The sequence below is a fragment of the Andrena cerasifolii genome, chromosome 9 (genome assembly GCF_050908995.1).
Source record: "Andrena cerasifolii isolate SP2316 chromosome 9, iyAndCera1_principal, whole genome shotgun sequence".
In the NCBI taxonomy this organism is placed as follows: Eukaryota; Metazoa; Arthropoda; class Insecta; order Hymenoptera; family Andrenidae; genus Andrena; species Andrena cerasifolii.
The window spans coordinates 10,222,698-10,247,703 of NC_135126.1; the positions used below are offsets into that span (position 1 = coordinate 10,222,698).

The 25,006-nt window shown below is 52.3% G+C and overlaps 2 protein-coding genes across 2 annotated transcripts in view; one reads left to right on the top strand and one right to left on the bottom strand.

Moving 5' to 3' along the window:
* Window positions 1-5,079, bottom strand: part of Ephrin (ephrin) — a 52,757-nt gene extending 47,678 nt beyond the window's left edge. Inside the window, exon 1 of the mRNA XM_076820621.1 lies at window positions 3,461-5,079. Within this exon, the coding sequence (XP_076676736.1) occupies window positions 3,461-3,579 (119 nt within the window). The 5' untranslated portion in view covers window positions 3,580-5,079. The remainder of the gene's footprint in view (window positions 1-3,460) is intronic.
* Window positions 1-25,006, top strand: part of LOC143373398 (uncharacterized) — a 163,943-nt gene that overhangs the window by 43,035 nt on the left and 95,902 nt on the right. The window contains exon 2 of the transcript XR_013086458.1: window positions 12,107-12,256. The gene's annotated coding sequence lies outside the window, so the exon portion shown is untranslated. The remainder of the gene's footprint in view (window positions 1-12,106; window positions 12,257-25,006) is intronic.

Consider the following 25,006-nt stretch of genomic DNA (forward strand, 5'->3'; position numbering starts at 1 on the left):
ACGAATATCATTATCGGGACGCTGGTAGCGTCGAGAGCAGGCAACCTGAGATACCATATTTTAACGCAGAAACGCGTTTCACAAATGCCCGCTGGATCGGCACGAATGCAGCCGACCAGCGCTGAAATATCGATATTATCAGCGCTGATAACGTGAAATATTGTGTACAATTTAATACTTTGTCAGCACGTTGGAATCGCGCGAGGATTAACGAGGTGGCGGGTGGAAAAAGTACGATAGGGCGTGTTACGCATGCCCGCGAACAAGTAGAATACGAAAACGGCGAGGGTACGTATAACGAGAAATACTTATTGCCATGGACCGTTCGCTCCATGCCTTCTTGAACCCGATAGAATCGTCTAGCCGTGGTCGGGAGAGTTCAATAATCTGCCGCGGTAGATCTCCTGTCCCGGCATTGAAGTCTCCAGCGGCGCTGCGCAGTTCGAGCCACATCTCCGTCGTTCCTTCGCGGAAAAAAGCCTCGAATCTTCGAGACACCCTGATCAAAATTGCCGATCGACGATACGTCGCTATAGCATCCACCCTATCAGAAATTCCAAAACTTCCTTCACGGCCCACGTTCACGACGTTTTCTCATGAATATTGCGCTATTTAAAGGCACGCGACACGCCCAGACCACCATAGCGATCGTTCTTAATGCATTTCGCCGTGGCTACAAAGAGATTCCACCCTCCGTCGAAAGCGCAACGGGGCACTAAACGTCACTCCGCTAGTGCTTCAGAGGAATACGCCTTCCACGTAGGTACATACCTCGCGGAAACAGATTTATGATAATCAAGGAGCCACTGGTTTTCGTGCGTCGCTGACAGCCTTCTTTCCCTTCGCTCCCGGTCCTCTTCTTTCACGAGCCAATTCTCAAACGCGAATCTGGATTTTCCAATAAGCGGTGAGAGATTTACAACCCCCCGGGAGAGGAGCGGGGTTTCCAAGCGCTCCTCACCTCCCGTTTCTCTTCGCCCCTTTTTCGCTCGCTGTATATACGCGTTACTTCCTTTTCGATTTTTTTTCCGCGCCCGGTACGTGTTTTTTACTGCCCTCCGTACGTCCCACGAAGAAGAAGACCGTCTGACAACGTCCTTCTCCTCGGCGAAATGGATTCTCACACGTACACGGCACGCACACCACGGTACCGGGGGCCACCTCCCGTCCCGGGCTCTGTAAGTAATGCATGCGCGACTTCAAACCGATCGTCAAAGTCAGCCAGACACGTCGGACGGGGTTCCTTATACGAAAGGAGAATAGGGTGCGCGGATTTTCGGTTGTGCGACCCGCACGCACACTCCTGCGAACGGCGGAGAGAGCCTGATGTAGTGCGTGGCCTGCTTCGAACAATACACGCCGGATACAGTGCGCTCAAGACTCACCTATTCCCTTATTTTATTTATCAAGCGGATAACCCCGATAGGATCGTGACACGAAAGCATGGGTGACGGTATAGAGAAGAAGAAAAAGCCACCAGGGAATCTGACGAGCAGTTTAGTATTCAATTCACAATCCCAGCACCGACATTTCTCGCATGCTAACCACACGATGGCCAACATTCAATAACAGATCTAGCCCGTGATGCAAGAAATAGTCCGAACGCAGCGATGTTATTAAAACGTTTAGACATTCGCCACGTAACCCGGGGAATGCCGAGTTCGTAGCTGTTTTATGGAACTTTTCCGCAACGTCTGGACGCGAAACTTCCGAGACGCTCCTTGAAATCTCGTTTTACGCCCGTGTCGTAATTTAACGAGATTCTTTTACGGTGCAAGTTCGACAATACGGCACGTCTAGACCGCCCCTCCGTTCGGTCCTGCGCCGCGATTTTCGCCGATTCAACGGCCACTTCGAGACTCCCCTTCGGCCGTCGGGGCAGAAGTCGACGTTTTACGAGCGTTCCTTCGCGGATCGAATTAGCTGCCGGCGGGGTACACGTCGGAGCGGCGATCGGGCAAAACGATCGGCAAGAAATGGCCGGGCGATCGAGGAAATTACCTGCGCCGAGCAGGTTTTTCGCCGTCCGGGGAAAAAGGGTATCGAGCCGATTACAATGTTGACGCTGGTCGCGGGGTATGTACATCGACGCACCGGCGTGTGGATTTACGCGCTCCTGAATAGGGCCACGGGAAAAAAGCGTCGCGAACCACGCAAATTGCTGTGTAACGAGCAGAGGGGATCGCTCGACTAACGAGCCCGCGTATAAGGGCAACGCTTCCGCGCGCTTCAAGACAGGGAAAAGAAGAGGAAACGTTGCCGAGGTTTCCTCGCGACAGAGCGGACGATTTCGTCGGTAAATGACAGGCGAGTTTTCGCCGCGGGGACAAGCGGTCACGCGAGCGTGACTTTTTGCCAGCGAGTCGCGCGTGAACCGGAGCCCAGCTTCGGGGAGCAGAAAAATGCCGTGACAAATTAGATTAACCACATAATGCGGATTTAATTGGCGGTGCGGTGAATCGAGTGTGCCGTTTCGGTTTGCCGGGCGCCAGCAATCTCGCTCGGCTCTGTCTGCGAGCAGGAAGCAACGGGCAGGAGAGTTCGCTTACAGATTTTTTCCGCAGATACAACAACGACGCCCTCGTTAAGCGGTCGAATTTACGCGTTTCGTGAGAAAATACGGTGGCGGGACATGGGTGGTAAAAATAACGACACGTGGTGCTTTTCTCGACAATATTCGTAGAAACGTCACCCCCCATATTCGCCCCTTCTTCCTACGCTTAGTAGCTTTCTGGTTATTCGAACGAATCGTTGGACAGCCACGCGAGACATCTGCTCTGAAATTGTGCGGTGAACAGTAAAGTTGCTATGTACGCTCCGAGCAATAGAGTTTGTACACCTGTGAAATTCTGAATTTTCAATTTCGCTTTCACATTTTGTGGATCGAGTTCCAAATGCTTCGCGCAGCTTTCGCGGGGACGCGATGGGCGGACAATGTGTTGAGCATTTCCCGGCAGGAAATTGATCGCTCGTGCCGCGTATCGCGCGCAATTTCCCGTGTCCCTAGCCACTGGAAATCGCCGTTTCTTCACTTTTATCGCCGGCGATTTGGGCGACAGCGACGGCGAAACGATGCTGCCCTGGCGAGGGGGCCGTTCGCGGGCGCGACGTCCCGATGCAGCCTGTGATTTTGGCAGACGCGATAACCGAGCCGGGGGATACGCGACGCGATAAAAGCTCCCGCCCGGAAGCGGACGGAGGAGAGCAGACACGGAAGGGGTCGTTATTCAAAAGCGACGACGCCGTGAGAAATCGATTCCCCGCGCCGACGACTTCAAAACGCTTTGGCACGCGTGCCAGCGGCGTCGTCGGCGCGCCGTCGCTCTCGAAACGGTAGGCGAAAATCTCCGGTTCGCCGTGGCGGCGACCACGTGGCGTCGTTTTTCCGTCGCACTCCGAGGGAACGTCCAGCGACCGACGGAAACGAAGGAGGAAGAACGAGAACGGAGCGGACACTTACATGGAGTTGGTGGTGTTCCAGTACATGCTGATCGTCTTCGCGCAGTTGCTCACCGTGGAGAGTAGAACCGTTTGCAGGCAGACGAGGAACACCAAAGTCACAAAGGACGTGGAAACCATCGTAACAACGTGGACACGGAGCAAGCACCGTCACACCACGCTCTCACCGTGACTGGATAACAAACAACGAGGACGCCGGGGAGAACAACAACAGCAGCAACAACAACACCTGCACCCTCGTTGCTGTCGTCCACAACCACCTTCCACCACCGTTACACCACATCCACACTGGCACTATCCTCTTATCGCTTCTCCTTCCCTCCTTTCTTCCCACCTATTTCTATTTTCTTTATCAAAGTATCACGTCGGAGCACAGCGAGTCGAACGCCTCGTATCCACCTTTCCCTGCGGCCGTTATCCACGAAGCATTCCCAAGGAACGTCCAACTTCCGTCGATCCAATGGTATCCCACTCGGCTGTGCCTTCCGCTCGAAGCGTCGCTAGACAGACGACCGGACTCGCGAGCAGTGAGATAGCTTTCTCGCGGGGTCGACGGAGACAGGCGATTGATTAGAATCGATCGAATTTCTCCGGTGTTCGGTTGTTTCCAACGGTGTCCACCGAGGTACGCGTCCCATGGGTCCACCCCGTGTTTCTCTCACCTGGAGCGCACCTTGCCAGCCCTCTCATTGGTACAACTTTTCCGGAGCCTGGTCCGAACGAGAATCCTCTACCGTGTCGCGGTTTCTAGTAATACCTCCGACAAACTCGCGACTCATCGGACGAGGAGATTTCCCGAGGAATCCCTGATAGACGTCGAGCGCACTCGGAACGGCGGACAGTGAAGCATCCGACGGTATCACGCGAACCACCGAACGACCGTGAACTTGCTGATCATCTCACCACCAACGATCATCCATACAGATCACCACACAATGGAGCAGAAGTAGCACTCCTTTACAAACAAATCCAACGTTTCCCAGCACAGAAACCGGTACAATACTCCGATCGGGGCACTTTAACGTTGCGAGCACAGTCTCCTCCGCGTCGATCCTGGGTAACCAGCAGGACAGAACGAGGAGCAGGAGAACTTTCGGCGTATCCTTGGATTTCACCGGGGAGCACAAGAAACGTATCGGTGCGAGGCGGTATCCTCGAGCGCGGAGCACACACCCCCGGTTTACTTTCTCACGCACGGCTCGCGCAGCCAACGGAGCGACGCTCTCGCGGACGATAGATCTCCGCTGGAGGAAGATCGATAGCGGATCCTGGCGATCCAGCGTGTTTAGGGTACGCGACGGTAGGTAGACGCACGGCTTTGCACTGGTCCGGGTCGGAGCGTGTCGGCGCGCGGTTGCCCCGATACGAAAGACTTTGGAGCTTGTATTTGCGGGAGCTGCGTCGAGACGAGCCCCGTGGAACGCAGAGAGAACGGATACCTCCTCGCTGGTCGGTGTCGCGGACGCGTCTGTCGGCCGAGCGGAGTGTCGCGGCCGTTCGTCTCGCGTCGGCTGGCTCGAACGGCGAACGGGGGTGTCGGGCAGGGCCGAGCGGCGACGGAGCCGCACGATCCACGAGGGCCCTCGTTCCCCTCGCTCCCCCTGATCGGGCTACCCGACGTGTCTCGATGCGCTCGCCGACCGCGCGGTATTACGCCGCCTGCTCGCGAGACGCGAGTTACCGAGCGGCTCTCCCTGGACCGAGTTCCGCGAGGCAAGTGCCCAAGAACGGAGCGGGATCGTCGGGTCTCTAGTATTCGCGGTACCTATCGTCGCGAGCCGACTTTCCGCGGCAGCTCGCCTCTGTCGGAAAAGAAATGCAAGCTGAAGGTGGGAGTTTCGGGGGGTCGAAGTGGATGGGAAGTTGAAGCGTTTCGTTGTTGTGGCTGGAGCGAGTACAGTGAGGTATCGTGGGTGGAAGAAATCTAGTGGGACACTTGGGGGTAGGCCTCGATGGAGGCTCGAGGAATGATTTTGAAAACGGAATTCGTTATGTGTGCTTATTATCACTTGTCGCGAAATTTCCACATCCACCTTCTTTGGTTGTTGGTGGCTCGTGCTCGGAGATTGCGTAGAATGCTAATTTGAACTGTAGGTGGTGGAGTCGGTTTTCATCCCTCACTGCTCGTACGACTACGCTGCGCTCATTCCACCCATGGTAGCCTGGGAATGACGGAGTAAGATTCGCGCGTCGAATATGTTGCAAAATTATTGGAAGAGTAATTTTCGACGAGTTGGGATCGTGTTCGCGAATTTCGTGCGAATCGAAGGACGGATCGCCGAGATGAGGCGTGAATTTCGGATCGACTTTCATCGGCCGGGCAAATAACGAGGTGTCGGGGGAATTGGATTCTTTTTAAAAGTAATTTCTGCGAGGGAATTACGTTTCCACCGAGGGCTTCATTCGTCCCGCGTCATGCTTGGCCGGGAGAGTATTCGGAGTCGATTGAACGCCATTAAACGAATTCACGTAATTACGCCGCGCTGATAAGATACGTAATTTCCTGGCGAAATTCACGGTTATCGTTCAACGCACTCTCCAGTTTAATATCACGCCATAAGTATCCGTGGATCCTTGGCCGCTCCTTTGTCGCTTTAAAACGAATTCACGGAATTATTAACACGCTTAATGCCCCTCCGACGCTTATACCCCATCGTGCCTGTATTTTTTCGCGATTCTGTGATAAACTCGACGATTTAAAGGGAACTTCGTTGAAAGAAGTTTCGCGGAACCGCGCCTCCTGGGTACGTACAGTGATCGAGTTAGGGAGACAAGTTCGCGACAACGTGATCTACTGTTTTCGTTTAATCACAGGCCAGAGGGATCGCGGATTTGCCGGTTCGTCGCGCGACAACCGGCGTCGGGAAAAGACAGTTTGACGCTCATTAACAAAAGTAAGCGGCGTGATAAATGGTCCCGGGACCGTGGCCCTCCCGGAATTGCGAAACTCGCGTGGAATTTAATTTCCAGAGCGCGAACACACCGGCCTCCCCCCTGCTGGAACATTGTTTCCATCGAGTTGGAGCACACTGATTACACAACCGTCCCTTAAGCCTCATTACCGTCACTGAAAATTTCCATACGGCTCACGACGCGCGCATAGCCACGTCGCGAACCAGCAGGAGGAAGAGGAGAAGGTAGGAGGCGGAGAAGGTGCATCAGGATCACGATTCGCCTCGAGACCCCTCGCGAGCTATGAATTAGCGTCCCTCCGCCGTCCGTTTTCTTTTTCCCCGTGACGCGGGGGCTTTTAACGGAGCGAGAGTGCTTTCCTTGACTTACGATCGCCGCAAGTCCTCGTTTCCTGTTTCAATTTCGGAACGCGCCCTCGCCAGATAGAAATATTTCCACGCGCTGCTCTGTGCAAGTCCGTGGAGCTTCGGCTTTCATCGAACCGCTCCGTTCGATCCGGTCCTATAAATACGGTCGAATCTCGACGCGCGCGACTTCGATGCTCACGGAGCTGCGTCGCGTTTCACTGGAAAGTGAGAGGGATGATTGCTCGGGGCGAAACAATCGAAGCTGGAGGTGAAAGCGTTTCGGCCCCGAGCCTATTTCGGACGAGACACTTAGGTCTATTTCAGAGACACTGAGTGGCTGGCAACTAGTGTTCGGGATATATTCACTTGACAGAGAACGATGGTTGAAGAAAAGTTGAGAAATATGTGAACATGTGCGCGGCACTAGCCTCGCCCGAAAGGGTCCTTAAAATATGAAATCTCAAATGTGAAGTAGGTATGTCCAAAGATTCATCGCCGGCCGGATTAAATAAGTTACCTCGATCCTTCTACGAACTCTACCTAACCCTACCATCCCGCAATTATGGGGATTTCTATTTATCCCCCATCCTATCGCAACGCGGCTCTTCGATTTTCTTCTCCCCAGGCCATCCACACCTCCCCCGACTCCACCCACCAGAGAAAAGGGTGGAAGGGTGACGGGGAAAGACGAGCACAGCTTGTAGGAGAGCATTTCTCCGCGGCTAAACGTACATGGGTACGAAACGAGAGAGGCGGAGAGATGGGGGAGCGTTGCAGAGACGAGGGAGTGCGCGTTGCACGGGAGAGCGTGCATACGGTACACGTTCCCAGCGAGAAATGCACCCGGGTACGTGGCGCCCTCCTCGCCAACAGGGACGATGATCATCCTCCGTACTGCTCTCGCGTCTGCAACGATCTCGGGGGCATGCTCCGCGGCTCTCTCGGATCTCGAAGAACCGGTATCTACCCACGGACAGTCATGTCGGTCATTAGTGGGACTAATGTAACGCTTCGAATTCTATCGGGCCACGGCGCCGGCACGTTGCATCCACCCACTAGAAAGTCGATGAATCGTTAATAGAGGACACGCCCGATTCCAGCGTTTCCCTGGATTCCACGTATGGACCCTCTGCCCTCGACGTAGCGCAAATCGTGGAACAGTGGAATTTCATCATTCCATTCTCGCGTGCTCTCTGCTTTTTTCCCGATTTTCAGTGTTCACCGTTAACGATTCGCATGGGGTGGGCCACGCATTGGAACAATCGAAGACTCGAAAGCGTAGCCACGGCTCGTTGGCCAGGCCAACCGTGTCTCGTTAGCCGTCGAGAGCTTTCGCTAGTGGTCGATCTTTTCCAGCTTGCGACAGAATTGTCGGCGGGGTGGATGGACGATAAAGGAGCATGGCAGATTGCGATCGTTCTGCAGGTTGTTATGGGTGATTAGACAAGCGTGTTTCGTTGGGTGTGCGCTCGTAACAGAGTCCTGTGCTAGATTCCATGAGCCGAGAGTTCACGACGGTCAATGGGTAGAGATTACGAGTGTTACGATTGATTTCCTCCTAATTCGTCGTGGAATTCTTGGAACACGAGAGCCGCGCGCGGGAAGAATGCACGGAAAAGGGGAGGCCGAGGTTTAGGCGCTGCCTACGGGCTTAATAAAGTCGAGTCACGCTCCGTACCGCGAGATCTCTAAATCGTCCTCAAACAAACCTCCGCTCGAGGCTCTGATCGTTGACCTACGATCCGTTTGTTACACATCTTGGCTTCGGCTGCTCTCCTTCTTTTCCTTCCCTCGCTCGATCGCGTGCAATCGGAGCGAGAGAGTTCGCTCGCGATGAAGATATCAAACGGATGCACGGCGGATAAAGAGGTGAAGAGGCACTCGGATCGGAAGGTTGTATAAATACCATCGACTCACGGAGGCGAGAGTGCTTCGTAAATATTGATCGTTATTCTTGCGGTTCCTCGCAGACTCCGGGGAAAAGAAAGGAGGGAAGCTAGGAAAGCCAAATCCTGGGTACACAAACGGTAGGATGCCCATTTCGGGAGCTGCGCTCCGTCCACGCGAGTTCCAGCCAACCGCTCGGTCGACCGAAACCGCAGGCATTCCGAAAGAGGCAGGTGTGTCGATTTAGTAGCAACATTCGTCGCGTTTACGGAAAACCTGCGAACGTTCTCTGCCCGTGTTTGCCCCTGCTGGGGTTCACGCTCCAACAACTTTGCACGGAGTTTGCGATCGAGTGCCTCTGATTGCTCGTCTGCTCCCCCGTGGGATCAATATTGTCATATTTCTTTACCAAGTCGCTTTAGTAAAGCGTTATTTTATCAGGATTTTTTGGTACAGCAACTATTTAGCTGTTATTTAAAACTTGAAGATTATCCGCGAGCACAGGAAGGACTTTCAGCTACGAATAGAACAGATAGCGTAGGGTACTCGTTCGACGCGTCAAAGGTTCCCAAGAGAGGAGACTAGGAGAAATTGTATCGTTTAGTTCACTGATCCCCAATTGACCGCACGGTACAACAGGAAATGTTCCAAAGAAACTTGGAAACGGTCGAACCATAATGAATTCTCGAGTAGCTTTGGAAAAGGGAGCCTATAGGGCAGCCAAAATCCTCTGCACACATTAGGACGAACGGCAGGAGTGCGTTTCAGTTTCTGTGCCGCTCGAGGGGTCTATTGAACGAATTCTCGGTCGTTTGGGTAGGCAGGTGCACCGATTTAGAGATGGTAATTTCGGGAACGCGGAATACGAACGTTACGCTTCTTCTGCCAATCGTCCTGTGTCGATAATTCAGTGGAGGAGATCGGTGTAATCACCTAATGGCCCTTGACTTTAATATTCCAAGCGGGCTCGATCATTTCCCCCTTCTCTGCCAGCTGACTCGCGCGGATCAAGAAAGTTGCAGCGTTATTAATGCATCGGTATCGATGACGTTACCGCTGCAAATAAATCACCCCGAGGCGCGGACCGATGATAAATTAATCCGTCGCTATTCCCGCGATTTATTACACGGATTTCGACGATCGACCCGGCGATAGCGGCTCTCTAGACGGCTACTTGCGATGATTTCGTTTCGCGCTGGATTCGTCACCATTCAGGATCTCCGGACATGCAAGATATATGGAAAAAGTTTCTAGTGATATAGGTCAATAGTTGACGAATAAGAGTGAATGCGAGAGTTGCACTACCGCGGTAGAACATTTGGAATTATTCCAGCAGCATTGACTTGTACTACTTGATCTACATATGTGCCTCGTAGAGTGCGTCCCTCAACCGCCTCGGAAGCTGTTCAGCTCCTTCGGAAACTGCTACAATTCCTGTTCAAACGACTCTGCTATCGAATCGCTTTTAAGTCCCCAGGAATTATCATATTTTAATAACGCCATCCCTCCCGCGTTCATGTTCCATTCACGCGAGTAACCGCGATGGTAACCTTCGATCTTCCATTGTAAAATACTCAACGGCCATCGATCATCATTATTCACCAAGGTTTGCCGAATTCGTAGACTCTCCGCGAGCGTGCACACGCACGTAAGTACGTGACCGCGCTCCTGTCCCCGCACCTTGGCCGTGCCCAATCCATTTCGCTTCATTACCGATCCGCAGGGCGAAGATCTCCGTTGACCCTGCCTTGAACTACGATTGGACACGTCGCATCGATCCTCCGCGCTCGATCTTGGGCCCCGTCGATCGTGATTCGTGACGTCAATCGGGCGCGCGAGCGCGTCATTGTGCGTCCGGCGTACCTTCGTCAATCTGGGCGCGCGAGAGCGTGGTTCCCGTTGCCGCGAACTAGGGACGATCGGAGAGATGAATCGCGATAGACGAATCGGCCGCGTTAATTGATGTTGGGGCGAAGCGAGATTGGCACCTGCGCGGCCGGGCAGATTTGGGGAAGGCTCGCGTGCGGGGATCGTGAAAGATCGCGACGATCCATTAGCCATTAGGCAACGTTCACGCGCGTCAAGGTGTCCGCTGTAACAATGGAGCCACCTGAATAGGAATCGATTTCCACGCCTTTCTTTTATCCGTCGGGCTCCTCGGCTCTCCCGGGATTCGCCGTCTTTTTCGCATAATGCATTAACCCCCCGCACCCCCAGCCCCCGCGTGCGCGTATTTAATTTGTAAAACGATCGGCTGTCCTTGGCGGCGAGCGTGACCACTGGCGTCGAGAACGCGAGAAGCGGAGGAAGGTGTATCGAGGAACCTCCGGAACCTTTCTTTCGTTATCAAGGAAACCCATTCGATTATGTTCGTCGTGGAGAATAAAAGGGTCGAAGAAGAGAATGCTGTAGAATGGAACGTTTTCTTGCGATTGCTAAACCTAAAGTATCCGCTAGTCAGAGTATCTACTCTCCCCGTTCTAAATACGAATTCGGATAATGGATCGCTCAGCCGCAGGACCGTTGAAATAACGAAGATTCCGTTGTATTAATCTATCAGGGCCCAGCCATCGGAGGCAACGGATACAGTTTCTGCAGAGACAAGTATCCAGGATCCTCGGCTACGCCACTGAGCGTATCCTGGAATTCGACACACAGGCGATCTCGAGGCGCCAAGACAATGGTCCCTCCCCTCATCCCTCATTGTTTCGGCCACGTCTGGAATCTTAAAAGACTATCCATTATTATAGTCCCATCGACAGAGACGCCCGATCCTCTTGTCCGTCCCTATCTAATGATCGTGGGGAGGAGGGGCATTCGTACGTTGAATCGAAGGCACCCCGAAAGATCTCCCAAAAATCCTGTCGGACAAACCAACTGGAGGATCCTCCTTTCCACAGGCCAGCGGGTGTCCACCTTTAACTCGCGTTATTACGCGGCTGAATAGTCGACAAATTGTGCCCGCGGCTAGTGCGCGAGCACCCGCGACCGCGCGCGCGAGTACTGTGAGCGAGGGGGCCCTTTGGGACGCCTTTTCAGGAGTCCTCGCGACGGTACACGGGGTTCGAGGACGACGGTGGATTCCACGGGAATCGAACCGGGCATAATGCGGCGAACGTACGTGTGCGGGCTGCATAATCCACGGTAAAACGCGCCGCCTGGCCACGGAGCATAATGCCCCCGGCCACCGTAGGTGTACCATATTGCCAGAGGAGGGGGCAGGCTGGGCGAAGGTGCTGGACTGCACTTTATCTAGACTCGCACGCATCTATTTGTATCTACGTTTATACACGCTCGCCCGGATGCGTGTATATATAGCGGGACGGTGGGAAGGGATGAAAGGGACAGAAAGAACACGACTGAGGGTGAAGGGGGAAATGGATAGAGAGAGAGAGAGAGAGAGAAAGAGAGGGAGCGAAAGAGAGAGAGAGAGAGAGAGAGAGAAAGAGAGATGGACAGAAAGGAGGCACACAATGGCAAATGGTATTCTATTATTCCAGATGGGCATCGAGGTATCTCCCTCGCTCTACGGCGGCTCGCGAGGTCTTCGTGGAATGCAGCTATGAAATCATTCTCCAATATCTCACCGCAGGATCCTCTGTTTCCCTTCCACGGCTCCTTTTCTCCGCGACCAGCAACCACTGTCATCGGTAAGTAAACCCTGTACACAACGTCCATCCCCTTTCGATTCTATTACGTCCCCGACCGCCACGGCCATTCATCATCCGCCGGGTTTAATAATCCTCTTTCGGCCGTGGTGCATATTAATCGGGTGTTCGACTGCGTACGCGTGTCACGGGGAATCGATCCTCGGGATTGATAACGGGGAAGGGTAGCCGTCGCGACGACGCGCAGCTGGAAAGCCCGCATGCTCCGGAGGAGAGATTTTTATAATCGTGTTGTAGCACATTTCCTGCAGTTGTCTTCGATCTCTCTTACTCGAATACGAATTCAATTCGTGAGGTAGGTACCCGACGCGTTAAGTAGATTTCGTTTCGGCGCGACGCGAAGAATCATGGGCGCTCATTTTTTCAACCCCCTGGAACACTCGCGGGTATATTTAAGATCCCGTCGCGGTACGTTGCTCCTCTCCTCGCCTCCTCCCCCGCTGCCTCTCTGCTGTTAGGAGGGAATAAGAAATTGCGGGCAATGATTCGGAACAGGTCCCCTTGTCCTGCCCCCTCTCGCAGACGTTTTTTCGTGGCTGGCCGTTTGTTCGCTCCGTTACTTCGCGCGCCTGCACAGGAAATATGCGGCCCATGTAGCGAACGCCTGTCGGGGAGAGGCGGATCCTACGCTCGTTTGTAACGCAACATTTATGCTTTCGATCCTGCGAACTTTGACAGATACGCGAGTAACGCGGCTTACGATTTCGTACGTCTTCTCAGGCGATGACATTGTCCCTTTTTCGATCTGGCTCTGTTTAGTTGCGTCTACTTGAGGATGAGTTCCGAGTAGTATATAGTAGAATTACATTTCCAGTTGCTGGGTAAAACGTACTTCGAATAAAGATATAATATTCAAGACGATTCATTAAACAGGACTATATTCCGAGCACTGTTGGAAGACAGTTTTAGAGACAGCCCAAGATAGCTCCGTGCTTAAATCGCTTCAGCACGAGCTGGCTCGGAATTACGAATGTTTGGCATTCTGGGATTTACCCCAGGATTTCCAAGAGAGCACGGATTTTAGAGGGACTCGTAATTTAAGGGACTCGTAATTTATAGGTAGATAGATGTTGGATCAATTTGTACTCTGAATTTCCGGGTCTCTCTTAAGACGGAAATATTCCAGTTTCTTCCACTGGCTTTTCCTCTTCTCCCCACATTAAATTGTATGAAAGTAATCAACTGTAAGGAACCTTGAAATCAGCGATGTGCAAGATCTTTATTTAACCCTGATACGTCCCTCGCGTCAATTTTACAATTTCCCCGTAATAAATTATACTGTTCAAGTATGTCAACCTGTTGTAACAACCAGTGTGTCCTGCATATCGCTTTACTTTATGCGAAAGTTGTGAAAAATGTAAGTAGTAACTGTTGACTCATCAGTTTGAATGAAAAGATATTAAAAGATAACTGTTTACCTTGTCATTTCATGGATCTTTTACGACTCTGTTAATTTGACGCAGAGGGACAGATTCAGACGAGGGTTAAATCAAATTTCGCGTAACGAATAGAAATTAAAAAAATGATTTGTCACTCGTTCTTTAATCCGAATTGATTGTACTCGACACACGACGAATAGTTTTTTTATCTTTTATTCGTTTACTCGGAATTATATTTAAATAAAAATCTTGCCCATCTCTGCTTGAAATCTACTTCGAGCATGACGAAGTTATCCCCGTAAGTGTCGTAGACGAAGATACGGGGGAAGAACAATTAGGATTCGTGTCGTGCCGAACAGATAGAGGTAGGCACCGTGATAACCGTGTAAGCATCAACCCCCATGGGGAGCGATGTGATCGCGATATTGACAATTCCATTCTCGCGTCTGCATTATTCTCAAACAACAGTGATCGAGGTTCATCATCGAGCAGCTGAAGCGATTCAGCCCGTATAAAGACGGTTCCCTAATGGTTCGACTCTATTGCACGCGAGGAGTATCATTCGGCTCGCGCGCGACAGGTGTGCATCGCCTCGAACGCGAGAGAGTTCGGTAGCTTTCTCGCAGGCGGCGATTCTATGCGCAATTTCACCTGTCGCCAATGCTGCTGGCTGCTCTTCCAGTTACGTACGCGTGAGTTCGCTCCGCAACGTTTAATCGTCTGCTTGCCTGTCGATTAATCGAACCACGCGTGCCATTCGCACGAGCAAGCGCCAGCGTACATCAGAAATCAAAGACCCACCTATTCTTCCATTCTGCTTCGCCTCTATAATTCAATTAGCATCCTGAATGTACCCACTAATTGCAAGTAGCAGGTACCTAGTTTACACATCTTCGGAACAACCACCGAAATGAGAATTACGTCACGAGTAGCGGTGAACACGACGCGCGACAAGATTTACAGCCGCCTCGCTGCCATTTCGGGCACTCGGACGACCGCCCCGTAAGGGGTTAAAAGCGATTACGTTAATTGTCCCCGGGGCAATTACCCGCGTACGCGCAACGCGGAAAGAAACGCTCTGGCCGAATCGTCTTTTCCCTTTTCCTTGTGCGCCCGGCCGCACGCACCATCTGCCCCTTTTTAGGGTGGCCGTCCAGGCTCGCGTCGACGCGCCGCCACGACCTATACGAGGACTTCGATCGCGAAGATAGCGATCGGGAATTCGCGGTGTCGAGCCTTCCGCGTTCGGGATTCCATAAAGAGCAACGAGCGTGCACCGTGCCTAATGTCGGCCGCGCCACGAACCGACATGCTTCGTTCTCCAAGCGCAGCGTCTCCGCGTGCCCACGCGCGGAGCACGGCCAGCCGATTTAGCCTTAATTAGCTTAGCCCCGTGAGCTTAAATGAACCCGAGAGCCAACCTCCGAGCGGCGTGTACGTGTGTAGGACACGTCGCCGTCGCGGCGCAGTCGGCGTTGTCCCATGTAATGGCGTAATGCCCGACCGACCGCGCAGAAAATATCGAACACTTTCTCCCGCGGCCGGCGAGTATCGATAATGCCTCGATTTATTGGCCGGTGTTTAGCCGGTGGCCCAGATTCTTCCGTCCCAAGAGAGGGCCCGAGCGGAGTCGCCCGCCGCTGCACAATGCGAATTAGCTTCGCACGTTAATAGTCCCCGCATAAAGCGTGGGCGTGGTAATAAGTAAGGTTTATGCCTTCTTTCGGCTATAAACTTGATCGATAAAGCTAAAAACTACACGGGCTCGGTATGCACCTTCCTTTTTTCCCTTTCCATTCTTTTCCCGGCCGATTCATAATAGCCGGCTCTGTCGGACGCCCGATATTTATCTTCTTCCGCTTCGTGAGCGGTCTCCTTCCCTCCTGGGAATGTGTACGCGCTGTGTTAATGTCCTGCACAGCTCGTGCACCGAGGGGCCCGTGGGGCTGTGCGAGGGAATCGATTGTATCTCAGATTCGTCGTAGAAGCTGTGAATGAATCAATCTCTCTATGGATTTCGGAAATGAAGACGACCCAGATATGGGGGCTTCTCGCACGGAAACTGCAGATAGAAAGGCTCCGAATGGGAATACGGTGGATTTAATAATATCTTCTAATTTGGAGACCGATATCTGTCCACTGTCCACAAACCCGATTTTCTCCGACCACAGTTACCGGGAATAATATCGACGTATTAATGATGAATTTCAGTGGAATTACTACATGGATTAAATTTCCAAAGAACAGCCTGAAATAATTAACGATCTTCTGATAGCGATCACGCTACTAAATCGAATAAACTACGGCTAAATTGCGCTAATTTGGTCTATATGAGCCGTGAGTGTATAAATTAACACGTCAACATCGACAGACATTACATCGTTTAATTACAGACGAACTCCGCGAATAATTCAGCGTGTAATAACAGCGATATCCAATTGCCCCGCTATTGTTAAATTAATTACATCGGTATAAGCCGACCTCAACGAGGCACAGAGTTTCGCGGTGACACGCAAATTGTAATGTTTGAAAATGTTTGGACGGGAGGACGCGCCGGTAAATCGTATGCGACGAAGCAGCGTGAGTGCGCGGATGCATTCTGGGGAGGGGGAGCAATAAAATCGATCCAATGAATTTGTTTCGACCATTAAATTGCCGAAGAACTGCATCATTATGAATTTTATGGACCCGTGCCAGCTGCTGGGCCGGCCATACGCGCGCTTGATGAACTAGAAAGCAATTATCCCGACTCATTATTGCCGGTGCCAGAAAAACAACACGCGCTTGCATGTGCATCCAGAACCAGCGGCCCCAGCGCCGCGTCATCCGCGGAACATGTCTCGTTCGTAGGAAAATTTATGCAATTCAATGGAGATCAGGGAGCGCCGCCGCAAAATAGGGGAAATAATAACGTCCGCGGCGTCGCTCAGAATTGTGATGGAAGAACTAAAAATTCTAGCAGCCACGCGTCCACCGCCGCGGCCCGAATGAATTTTCCACGGACCGGTACGCTCTCGCGCACAGGCGCAACCCTCCCCGTATCCCCGAAACGCAGGGCGCCGCGGAACATTCTGATTTAAGTAGCGAAAAAGTTGGCCGGCGGTAAAGCGGCTACGTGATCCGCATTTGCCAGCAGGCGTCTCGCTAGACCCCGTGAGAAGCACTCGCGGCGGGAATCGCGTTGAAAGTTGCCGGATTTTTCGTCGCCGTTAACCGGCCGCGGTGAAATACGAGCGAAATATTATAAATGTGCGCGCCCGTCGGTCTCGTAAAACAACGACTCACTTTACGGGCGTATCGCTATTTATCTGGCGAATTTATCTCCTCCACTTTCCGTCAGCGTAATAACGCGGATAATTTATGCGCCGCGAGGTGCGAGTTATATAAGAAACAAACCGCGGCGATATTTCAATTCCGGCTTTTATTTTCGTGGGGGCTCCCGTCGATGCGTTTCGCCGGGGCCCGGCCGTCGACGTGGAAACGGCTCCCCTCGCCCGGTCACCCTCTTAAAAATCGTAATCCACCTGCGAAACGATTCGCGTTATTTTATCATAAACGCCCCGCGACGAAAATCAGCTCGCGGTAGCAACCGGTTCGGCGCGTCCGCTCCGCGCCCTGCGTCGTAAACGTCCCGTGGAACAGCCGAAACGCGGCCGGAGTTAACGCGCTGTCAACGACGCCGGTGATCGTTTCGCGTCGTTCTGTTCGCGCCGGCGAAATTCTTACTCCTTTTACGAGAAACACGGCCCGCGCCTACTTACCACTCTTACGTAAAGCTGTCCGACTTGTCATCGGGCCGGATGCCTGGCGGCCCGGTCCAATTGGCTTTACGACGCAGCTTGGTCCTTGGGAGACGGTGGGATCGCTTTAAATCGACGTTTCCCCATTTAAACTGCACCTTCTCTCGATCGATGGGAGGGTGTCGGCTTGTTAGAGGGCGCTGACGAATTTCATTCCAATATACCCGTCTCTGGGGAATTTCTTTCACTTTGCACACCGGTGGAATGGCGCAAGTATCGTTCACTTGCCAGCCGAATTGTTATTCACGGTACGAGGAGCGCACTCGACATCGCTGGAGAGACTAAAGTGGCTTAAACGTCTCTGGAAACGATGGGCCGCGACGTCGATGACTGGGTGATGAAACGCAATCGATTTCACGTCACGTGCGAGAGAATCGTCGCGAAGACAAGAAGGAGGTGTTAGCCCGCGGTCAGGGCCGCGCGCATTCCAATGGCCGGTCGAATAATCGCGAAGGACACGGGCCACGGTTAGCGAATCGGTGATTTGCTTTCGGTGTAAAATTCGCGATTCTCCGCGCGTCCGCTGGGAACACAGGCCGGAGACAAACCGAACGTGTTCACGGATACGGAGACGCGGCGAAGACCGACGACCCTCGTTCAAGGGTCGCTCGTTTCTTCGGGATTGGGTATTTCGAATTTGCTGCACGGTTAATCCTGAACGTCACTGACGGGGCACGTAGCGACCGTCGAAGGAATTCCGTGCTTTCAATCTCGGCAAGCGAAAGTGGGCTCCCCACCGTTTTGACGCGACAGTGGGCAAATGATTTTTACATAATGCAGAGGTGAGGTTTCTCTGGGGATTGCGTAAACTGCAAGGTGCGAACGCTTGTTGTAATTAAGATTCGGTTGACAGAAATGTGGAGCAGTGCTGGAAAAGAAACTTATGCCAAGGAGTTGCATCATTGGATAAAGCAAAGATCTCCCGTCGACCCGGGTCCTACGAACTGGACAGCGGATCTCGCGGCTCGGTGACAAACCACCCCTTCGTATACAATTCCGCGCAGGAGTACGATTCTCGGTGTAACGTTAACAGCGAGAAGAAGCGAGTGTCTTCTGATGAATACCCATGAGTAGCCTATTACAGAGCAAAAAGTTGCAGAAGATCTCGGGATTCGCGCAAACGATCCAGCGGCACGGCGGAGCAATCAATAAATTAACCGTTGCGGTGACGCGCGGCGGTCGCGGCGTAAAACGAGAGGAGGCAGCGTATAACGATAACAAGGTGGCGGACAAAGAAGAACCTTGGTAAACCTGTCCGACCCTTTTTACCCCAGATTCCCGGGGTTCATGAGACGGTGCACGCAAAGTCGACGGAATTTATGCATCGACGGCAAAAACCTCCACCCGTTCCCGCTGCTTCCCTCTCATTCTCTCCGCCTCGTTTCGTTATAAGCCCCCCCTCGTCACGCGCGCCCGCAGGAAATCGTAGCAGATGTATTTTCCTCGTTCCTGGAAGTCGAAGAGGCTGAGCCCGCGGAAAGCAGACGCGAGCCTTCGCGTGCTTCGCTCTCCTCGCTCGCCCCTGACGAGAGAGGATTGCGCAACGAGGTCAACCTCTCTCGGAGCGCCCGGTCGGGTTCACGATGCTTAAGAGCAGCCGAAGAAGGAGGAACAGGGCGCAGAGGCGAACTCGGCCTCCGCTCGGCAGAACGCGTCGCCGCTTGATTGTCGCTGTTAATGCCAATAGGAAATGACTCACTCCTTAACGCCGCAATGATATCACGCTCCGGTCGTTGCGACTCGCGGAGGAGAAGGAGCGTGAGCGCGCGAGCTCGTACCGGAGATCGTGATTCGATACGCGGGGGATGTCGACCGAGTCACTTTCTATCCGTGTACGTACACAAGTATGCATGTACCTCGGGGTTGGCTGCTGTGGAATAGGTATCGTTCTAGGGGGATGCTATCGTTTTCCTTCCTTTCCTTCCCCGCGCGACCTCTTTACAAGGCCACTTCAAAGCAGCCACTCACAATTTCCACTCTGGCGATCAGCTGCTTCGCTCAGCTCGTCGCTAGCGTTTATTAAATCACTCTCTTAATCCGTAATTCCTAATACACGCCGAGAAGCATTTACCAAGCCGCTCCATTGTCATTCAGAAGGAAAGGTGGAATGTCTGAGGCGACAGAGGGAACAGAGCCTTCGTAGGCAGCCAGGGAACAGAGCGTTCATAGCCAGCCCAGGGAAAAGAGACTCGAAGCCGTGCGCAGGTCGCGCGCCAGCGCCGAGATGCTTTTATAACGAGCAGAGATTTATACCGACCGGGGGTCGAATAAAACGGCACGGGCCGTGGTAAAAATCGCTCGCGTTTACTTCGCGCGGTCCCGCGAACGCTGCCGCGGCCGTTTTATGACACTATTTGTCGCGGCTAATTGTCAATTAGAAAGTGCGACGCGCGTAAATTATTCATAGAGCGGCAAGATTTAGAGGCCATTGAATCGCTTTCGGTGTCCTGGGCGCAGGCGAAACCAGAGTAACGCCCGAGCCGTTAGTATCTACATAGAATGGGGGTCTGCCCGCGCCTTTCGAAAGTCTCCTCGCGATCGGGGAAAAGAAAATAATAAAGGGCGGTTACCGTGTCGAGGGGGTGGCGGGTGGGCGGGAGTGGGGTTGGAAGGGCGAGCGAGCTATCGTTTACGGCGGATCTCCATTGTTCGTTAGATCGACGCGCTGGTTCTAATGGCGGGGAATTCCCTCGAGCTTCTCCTCGGCGGGACGGATCTGGGTCACCGTGCTGGCCGATCGAGAGCAAAACGAGACAAAACGAATGGAAAATCGTGGCCGGTCGCGCAGACATAACCGGCGGCGTAGGTGTTTCTCATAGGCGTCGCCAGGAATGCCGATTGTTGAGCTGGTCTTTGTAATTATTCAGGCCGTCGCGGATTGTGCAACGCGAAACCAGACGCGGCATTTCAAAAAGGATCGCTCTCTCGGGACCATTTTTTCTGGAGGTCCGTCTTGGATCGGGCCGTCGCGGGACTTCTTCATTCGCAGGCCACGAAACATCGATCCGACGATCACGAAGGGTCATTCAGGCTCATTTCTTGCTGACCACGGTGGAAAAAGCGCCAGGGAACGGTCTGTGATATAACCGAGCAGCCAGCAGTGAATTGCATCGCCACTGCCGAAGAAGTAATCAGTCTATTTGAATTTTATCGACAGAAGCGAGTCTGCGCAAGCTACCAGATCGAACGGTGCACCGTCTCTCGGGTTTACGGACAACGGATATGCGCGGCTAATAAATTTCTTATGTAAAGCATCGATCGCTTATTTGTCAGAGTTAATTGGCAACTTTCTACGCGGCGCGAGTAATTTAAAGGATCGACGAGCGCGATGGCGTTTCAATTGGCTGACGTGGATCCGATTCGAGGGGATTCGGTAGAAGTCTGGAATACTAATCGCGAGTGCGAGGTCATTCAATTAAATGATCGCGAAAAGGAGAGCGTGCAAAAATGGAGAAACTTCTGATGCTCTTCCACCGCGTTTACGTAATCCTGTGACTGGCTGACAATTACAAAGAAGCCGGGAGTATGTACTCCTAAGCCTTCGATTTAAATTACCGCACGTCTGGCGTTTCGATCAGCGACATCCCGCAGCAAGATATTACAACAAAGTTTCCACGAAGGAGCCTAAAAAAGGCTCACGCCCCGAAATGCCCAAAGACACCCAGCGAAGTAAAACGAAGCTTAAACAACGTTCCCAAGCCCCCGCGGTCTGCGGTGCATCTGCCAGCGCCTCGTTAACGTAACGGGCCCCTTCTAAAAACGCGATCTCGCGGGAGCTCTGCTATGTGTGGAAACGCGAGTCGTGCGCGTCCGATGTCCCGAATCCGTGCAGCCAGCAAACGAGCGCGCGAGGAAGACGCGAGAAAGCGCGGCGCGGCGTGTCTCCGTGGATCGGGGGGTATATCTTGCTAGGAGGTGAGGCAAGCCAGCGATTCCGGAGCAAGAACGCTCGTAAAAGCAGCGCCGGCAGCGAGGGCTGGAGACAGTGGATAGGAAGAAGACGAGAAGCGACCGAGTATATAAAGCGTGACGGTGGTGGTAGCCGCAGACTCGCTCGGGAAAGGAGGTGGGAGGACGAGGAAGAAGTAGATCTACATAAGAGATCATGACTCGTAGCTAGCCGAGTTTCGCCGCAGCCGAGAGGAGAAAGTTACCAGGAACTGCCTGAATCTGCCCGATTGGCAGCCTCCTTTTCCACGGGTCCGGGCATTGTAGTCACGAGCGTGCAACTATAACAGCAACGATGCTCGACGACGACGCGTCTTTTGTTCCAGCCGTTCCCACCCCAGCCTGGATCGCGTCTGTTCTTCTCAACTCCTATTTACATGCTTCTCAATCACCGTGCGTCTCCTCACCGCGTCTCTGTCCGAGCAGCAGCGCTCGCCTTTCGTCGCCCGACCGCCCCCCCGGCCGATCACTTTTGCAATCGATTCCTCCGCCAGCTTAACCCCGGCTGATCCTAATCCCAGCCCATTAGTCGCAATTAGTCTCGACGATGAATTTTCTATGAGCGTATAATCAGTCAACGTAACGTGTAGACTGGCACCGCGCCGCGCCGGTTGTCTCCGCACGCGGCAATTACACTTTCATGATCGAGGCTGTCGACGTAACCCGGGGACGACGTCGGAAAGAAATCGATCCGCGGTGCTGGCCGGTCGATGGAGCACGACTTCCATCGGCCGTTTTCGAAATCGGCGTCGATTCCCCTCGGCTGCCGATTCATCGAACGAGCGGTTATGTGCGCGCCTCCCGCTCGCCGATGCAGCCGCTCTCGACGCGGCAAGGAACGTTTTGCTTAACGAGCCGCGATTACGATCATGCAAATTTTCTTAATTAACGACGACCCGTCCCCGCGGCCGGGCTCGCGACTGTGTCTCAAAAGCGAAACCGTTCCGTTTCGTGCTTGTTCGCCTCGATTTCAATTACTTGTTAGAGCTCGCCTCTCTCGACCTATTGTCTGTGCCAACGATCCGCGCGATAGGATAGGTCCGCGCGATGTTAACGATCTCTCACGCCTTCGCGCCCCGAGAATTTCATCCCGCGACGCCAAGCCGTTACGAAACGCGTAATCGTTTGATAATTGTACGTATTATCCTGGCTCGCGGGTTACTTCAAGACCATCGGCTGCCTTTTTCGCGGTCGGTCGCAATCGGTTCAGTTCGGCTGTTAGATGGGATTAGACAGAATCCGCTGGTAAGTCCCAGAGTGGTACATAATGACATTCTTTGTTCAAATCGCCCTACAGGTCGGAATTTTTCAGGAAACTTGACGATTTTCTTTTTAAATTCTTCGCAATTATATTCTCTATCGATCTGTCTGGCCGAAATTTTGAATTTCGTTGCTGATTTTTTTATATTTAGCGAATTATACAGCACTTTTTGAAGATCAGTATCTGTGGGCTTTTCTGTATAATTCGATAAATATAAAAAAATCAGCAACGAAATTCCAAATTTCGGCCGGACAGATCGATAGAGAATTTAATTGCGAAGAATTTAAGAAGAAAATCGTCAAGTTTTCTGAAAAATTCCGACCTGTAGGGTGATTTGAACAAAAAATGTCATCATGTACCACTGTGCGTCGTGGACGCCCACGCGTCGTGGGTGCAACGCGGCTGTGCGCACAGGCTCGTGCGCGCGAGTTTCTGAAAGAAACTTGGCCGCATTGCTCGAGATAAGATAAGGCGCTCGTAGGAGTGGTAATTAAAACTGCGAACGGGCGTCGCATTAGCGAAGCCTGGCTAGCGGTACGTTTGCTAGACAATAATAGCAGTGCCAATAAAGGGAACAGTAATATTAGGAAGAGAGTGTGTTATGGGCAGTTTGGAAAGTAAAGCTCGAGCTTTAGCCAACTGTTATTGTGCTAGAAATGGGCGAGTGTTCGTTGGAATGGAAGTTGCGCATCGATGGGAGTGTGTAACTTTTCCAGTGAGCTTCCTGCTCTTAATTGTTACTCACCCGTTTTACTGTATTGTCCTTTCCAGACGCGTTGCAGCGCCCGTTCTCTGACCACTATTGGTTCTCGTTTGTTCACGCTAGCCGAGCCCTAACAATGCGAATAATTAATCGTGTAATTTCGTTATGCGACCTTAAATACAGGTTGCAGGCCCGCCGCGCGGAGAACCGGCCTCTTGAATGGACAGATATTAATAATCACTCCTCGAAGACTAATGATTACGTGTAAACGTTGAAATTTTCGCCGGACGACTCGCGAAATATCGTGTACTAGAATTTTGATATCATAATTCGAACGTCTGGCGTCCCCTTAGCTGGCGAAATAATAAAACGGCAGTAGCCATCGCTGGAATTGAAATGCGAGAAAGTGGCAGTGAGAAATCAGCATCGCATTAATGTCAGAATGCTGGCCGCGTTGCTTTGGGACTTAAGTCCGCGGACTGGTTGGATACTTATCTCGCGCCGGTCTTTTCATTTTCCGTGTAACAAGCATACACCACGCCTGCTGTAATCTGATTAGCATATTCTGGCCTTTGCCCTCCTTTGCTTCTCTTTCCATTACTAAATTAACTGCGCCTGGAACAAATGTTGCCTAGCCTCCAAGTGGCGTACCGAATACATTTAGGTGACAAGGCATAAAACTACTAGTGCATTGCAGATAAAGACCGAGAAATCGGGCAGCAATGCTGTCCTGTCCTCTGGAAAACCAACAGAGCGGCAGAAGCAATCATCCAGTCAAAGGGTAGTACAAAACTACCAATCGAATCCTCACGAAAATTCAGAATAAATACGAAACAGCCTAATAGCCTGAAATAGTGACAAATGCTCTATCCAGTATAAACCTGCGTATGAAGTATTCAGTGGAAATAAATTCTTCCGTCCTGGCAATATTATTAGCCGCTCAGTAAATAATACAGATGCTCTCGAAAAATACCTACATACTTGGGGACCGTGGTCGGTTCGCGCGTTTCTGCCGGTGAATAAAACAACGGGCTCGTAAAGCGCGCGTTATCACGTGGCGAAAATCGCTTTCGACCGGCCGTATCGATGGCTTATTAATAATTTACGCGGTCGATTCGATCGGTCTGTTAACCGACCGCTCGAAAATGCCAATAAGACCGGCTGAAATAGGTTTTCACGCGGGCCTCAGTGGCAGCGGCGTTCAATATTTATGCCACAATAACGCGAACCGGTAATGTCCTTTTTCGATAACCCGTAACACCGTTGTCAAGAAGCCGGCTGTACAGTTACAGGCCACTGTGTCGTATCTTAAGCTACCGGCGAGATTATCGTCACGGTGCCCTGGTCCACTGTGCCCCCATATTTTTGCGAATAAGTACGAGCCACCGTTGGCAAGCTCGAAATCGAGGCTCGACATTCGCGTGGAATAAAGGTGCACGGCTCGCGGGTAAGGAGTATGTGTATCAGCCTTCGAAAGTGCACGCTTTCGTTCCGTTGAAAGAGAACTGGCCATGACTTTCCTATTTAATTTCCATTGAAAAGGGGATACGACGAACATACTTCCTGCGTTTGATTTCCTCCGCTTAATTAATATCTGCTACGTTCCTCCTATCACTCATCGACGTGGGTGATGATTGAGAA